The following is a 4453-nucleotide window of genomic DNA, read 5'->3' on the forward strand; positions in this document are numbered from 1 at the left end:
ACCCTCAACGAAGCACCTCCAGAACATCAAAAGGGAGCACCGAAGGGAGGTGTGGTCATGGGTGCTATGGAGTCCCATCCTACACCGCCCCCTGACACCAAAAAACCTTCAAAACCCACCTTTTTGGGGGTTTTTCCTAAGGATGGGGGGAGGAGGAACATCTGGAGAACATCTCAACCCTCAACGGGGCACCTCCAGAACATTGGAGTGGAGCACTGAAGGGAGGTGTGGTTACCGGTGCTATGAAGTGTGACCCTGCACCCCCCCCCGACTCCAAAAAACCTTCAAAAACCACCAGTTTGGGGGTTTTCCGAAGGATAGGGGGAGGAGGAACATCTGGAGAAGATCTCAGCCCTCAACGGGGCACCTCCAGAACATGGGAAGGGAGTTTTGAGGAGCACTGAAGGGAGGTGTGATCACTCGTGCTGTGGTGACCCATCAATGACCCTCCCCCGACACCAAAAAACCTTCAAAAACCACCTTTTTGGGGGTTTCTGTAACGATGGGGGGAGGAGGAACATCTGGAGAACATCTCAACCCTCAACGAGGCACCTCTGCATGGTTGGAATGGAGCACTGAAGGGAGCTGTCGTCACTGGTGCTGTGGTGGCCGATCCTGCGACCCCCCCCGACACCAAAACACCTTCAAAAACCACCATTTTGGGGGTTTTCATAAAGATGGGGGGAGGAGGAACATCTGGAGAACATCTCGGCCCTCAAAGGGGCACCTCCAGAACATGGGAAGGGAGATTTGAGGAACACTGAAGGGAGGTGTTGTCGCTCGTGCTGTGGTGCCCGATCCTGCGACCCCCCCCCGACACCAAAAAACCTTCAAAAACCACATTTTTGGGGGTTTTTCCTAAGGATAGGGGGAGGAGGAACATCTGGAGAACATCTCAGCCCTCAACGGGGCACCTCCAGAACATGGGAAGGGAGTGTGGAAGGGAGCTGTCGTCGCTGGTGCTGTGGTGCCCGATCCTGCGACCCCCCCCGACACCAAAACACCTTCAAAAACCACCATTTTGGGGGTTTTCCCTAAGGATGGGGGGAGGAGGAACATCTGGAGAACATCTCAGCCCCCAACGGGGCACCTCCAGAACATGGGAATGGAGCACTGAAGGGAGGTGTCATCACTGGTGATATCGAGTCCCATCCTGCGCCCCCCCCGACACCAAAAAACCTTCAAAAACCATCATTTTGGGGGTTTTCATAAAGATGGGGGGAGGAGGAACATCTGGAGAACATCTCAGCCCTCAACGGGGCACCTCCAGAACATGGGAAGGGAGTGTGGAAGGGAGCTGTCGTCGCTGGTGCTGTGGTGGCCGATCCTGCGACCCCCCCCGACACCAAAACACCTTCAAAAACCACCATTTTGGGGGTTTTCATAAAGATGGGGGGAGGAGGAACATCTGGAGAACATCTCGGCCCTCAACGGGGCACCTCCAGAACATGGGAAGGGAGTTTTGAGGAGCATCACAAAGTGGTTGTCGTCACTGGTGCTGTGGAGTCCCATCATGAACCTCCCCTGACACCAAAAAACCTTCAAAAACCACCTTTTTGGGGGTTTTTCCTAAGGATGGGGGGAGGAGGAACATCTGGAGAACATCCCAACCCTCAACGGGGCACCTCTGGATGGAGCTTTGAGGAGCACTGAAGGGATGTGTGTTCACTGGTGCTATGGTGGCCCATCAATGAACTCCCCCTGATGCCAAAAAACCTTCAAAAACCACCATTTTGGGGGTTTCTCTAAAGATGGGGGGAGGAGGAACATCTGGAGAACATCTCAACCCTCAACGGGGCACCTCTAGAACATGGGAAGGGAGATTTGAGGAGCACTGAAGGGAGGTGTGATCACTGGTGCTGTGGTGACCCATCAATGAACCTCCCCCAACACCAAAAAACCTTCAAAAACCACCTTTTTGGGGGTTTTTCCTAAGGATGGGGGGAGGAGGAACATCTGGAGAACATCTCAACCCTCAACGGGGCACCTCCAGAACATTGGAGTGGAGCACTGAAGGGAGGTGTGGTTACCGGTGCTATGAAGTGTGACCCTGCACCCCCCCCCGACTCCAAAAAACCTTCAAAAACCACCAGTTTGGGGGTTTTCCGAAGGATAGGGGGAGGAGGAACATCTGGAGAACATCTCAGCCCTCAACGGGGCACCTCTGGATGGTGGGAATGGAGCTCTGAGGAGCACTGAAGGGAGGGGTTTGGGGAGATCTCCAGAGACGGAGACTCCATGAAATCTCCCCCCTCCCAGTTGGTGACCTTTGACCCTCCTCCCATCACTGGGAGCCACTGGGAAGAGCCTCACCCCGTCCTCGGGCCATGGCCAACGTCATCAGGGTCAACATTAAACTTGGTGTCCCCTCATCCAACCCAACCATCCTACGCTCATCCATCAAGACGCTGACCAAGACCTTGACCCTTGGGGACCACCAGTAGCCACTGGCCTCCAACTGGACCCTGATGTTGACCACCCAACGGGTTCTCCATCCGCTTTGGTGACCCCTCATCCAACCCAACCATCCTACGCTCATCCATCAAGACGTTGACCAAGACCTTGACGTCTTGGTGTCCCCTCACCCATCCCAGACCGCACCCGAGGACCTTTATGGGTGCCACCTGAGGTTGTCCCCTCCGTGTCACCCACCGGTAGGTCATGGCCTCGATGAGGAAGGGCTGGTTCCACCTTGGTGTCCCCTCATCCAACCCAACCATCCTACATCCATCCATGAAGATGTTGACCAAGACCTTGACCCTTGGGGACCACCAGTAGCCACAGCATCTGCCTTGGCGTCCCCTCATCCAACCCGACCATCCTACGCTCATCCATCAAGACGATGACCAAGACCTTGACCCTTGGAGACCACCAGTAGCCACAGGCTTCCTGCTGGACCCTGATGTTGACCACCCAAGAGGTTCTCCATCCACCTTGGTGTCCCCTCATCCAACCCAACCATCCTACACTTGTCCATCAAGACGTTGACCAAGATCTTGACCCTTGGAGACCACCAGTAGCCACAGCATCTGCCTTGGCGTCCCCTCATCCAACCCGACCATCCTACGCTCATCCATCAAGACGATGACCAAGACCTTGACCCTTGGGGACCACCAGTAGCCACAGCATCCGCCTTGGTGTCCCCTCACCCATCCCAGACCCCACCCAAGGACCTTTTGGGTGCCACCTGAGGTTGTCCCCCCCGTGCCACCCACCGGTAGGTCATGGCCTCGATGAGGAAGGGCTGGTTCCATCCAACCCAACCATCCTACGCTCATCCATCAAGACGTTGACCAAGACCTTGACGCCTTGGTGTCCCCTCACCCATCCCAGACCCCACCCCGAGGACCTTTTTGGGTGCCACCTGAGGTTGTCCGCTCCCGTGTCACCCACCGGTAGGTCATGGCCTCGATGAGGAAGGGCTGGTTCCACCTTGGTGTCCCCTCATCCAACCCAACCATCCTACGCTCATCCAACAAGACGTTGACCAAGACCTTGACCCTTGGGGACCACCAGTAGCCACAGGCCTCCAAATGGATCCTGATGTTGACCACCCAACAGGTTCTCCATCTGCTTTGGTGTCCCCTCATCCAACCCAACCATCCTACACCTGTCCACGAAGACATTGACCAAGACCTTGACCCTTGGGGACCACCAGTAGCCACAGCATCCACCTTGGTGTCCCCTCACCCATCCCAGACCCCACCCTAGGACCTTTTTGGGTGCCACCTGAGGTTGTCCCCTCCAGTAGGTCATGGCCTCGATGAGGAAGGGCTGGTTCCATCCAACCCAACCATCCTACGCCCATCCATCAAGACGTTGACCAAGACCTTGACCCTTGGGGACCACCAGTAGCCACAGCATCCGCCTTGGTGTCCCCTCACCCATCCCAGACCCCACCCGAGGACCTTTTTGGGTGCCACCTGAGGTTGTCCCCTCCGTGCCACCCACCGGTAGGTCATGGCCTCGATGAGGAAGGGCTGGTTCTCGGCCACCGCTCTCCGTCGCGCTTCTTTGGTGGCGTTGTAGACGGCGAAGACGTCGTTGCCGTCCACCCGGATGGACATCAACCCGTAGCCGGGTCCTCGCGCCGCTGCGGGGGACGGGTGACCGACGGGGTGAGGAGACCCCGTTTGGAAGAATTTCACCCCAAAAAAAGAGGTAGGGGGAGGGAGGGGAGGTTTCCTACCGATGCCGTCGCCGCGGTACTGCTCGGAGGTGGGGGTGGAGATGGCGTAGCCGTTGTTGCGGCAGAAGAAGACGATGGGACATTCCAAGGTGGCGGCGAAGTTGAAGCCGGCGTGAGCGTCCCCTTCGCTGGCCGCCCCCTCCCCGAAGTAGCAGATGACGGCCCGGTTGGCGTCCGCTCGCTTGATGGCGTAGGCCGCCCCCACCGCTGTGGGGAGAAGGTCCCGGGGAGGGGGAGGGGGGAGGTGACACACACGTGGTGGGG

General features: G+C 57.3%; 1 protein-coding gene across 1 annotated transcript in view; it reads right to left on the minus strand.

The window, feature by feature from the left end:
* Positions 1-914: 914 nt before the first annotated feature.
* LOC106899392 (2-oxoisovalerate dehydrogenase subunit alpha, mitochondrial-like) overlaps positions 915-4453 on the minus strand; it is a gene marked incomplete at its 3' end in the record, with an annotated part of 11932 nt that continues 8393 nt past the window's right edge. Inside the window, exons 5-7 of the mRNA XM_014961196.1 lie at positions 4190-4396; positions 3952-4093; positions 915-977 (exon numbers count right to left, since the gene is read on the minus strand). Coding sequence (XP_014816682.1) covers positions 915-977; positions 3952-4093; positions 4190-4396 — 412 coding nt within the window. The remainder of the gene's footprint in view (positions 978-3951; positions 4094-4189; positions 4397-4453) is intronic.

Source organism: Calidris pugnax, unplaced genomic scaffold (genome assembly GCF_001431845.1).
Source record: "Calidris pugnax isolate Ruff unplaced genomic scaffold, ASM143184v1 scaffold684, whole genome shotgun sequence".
NCBI classification, from domain to species: domain Eukaryota; kingdom Metazoa; phylum Chordata; class Aves; order Charadriiformes; family Scolopacidae; genus Calidris; species Calidris pugnax.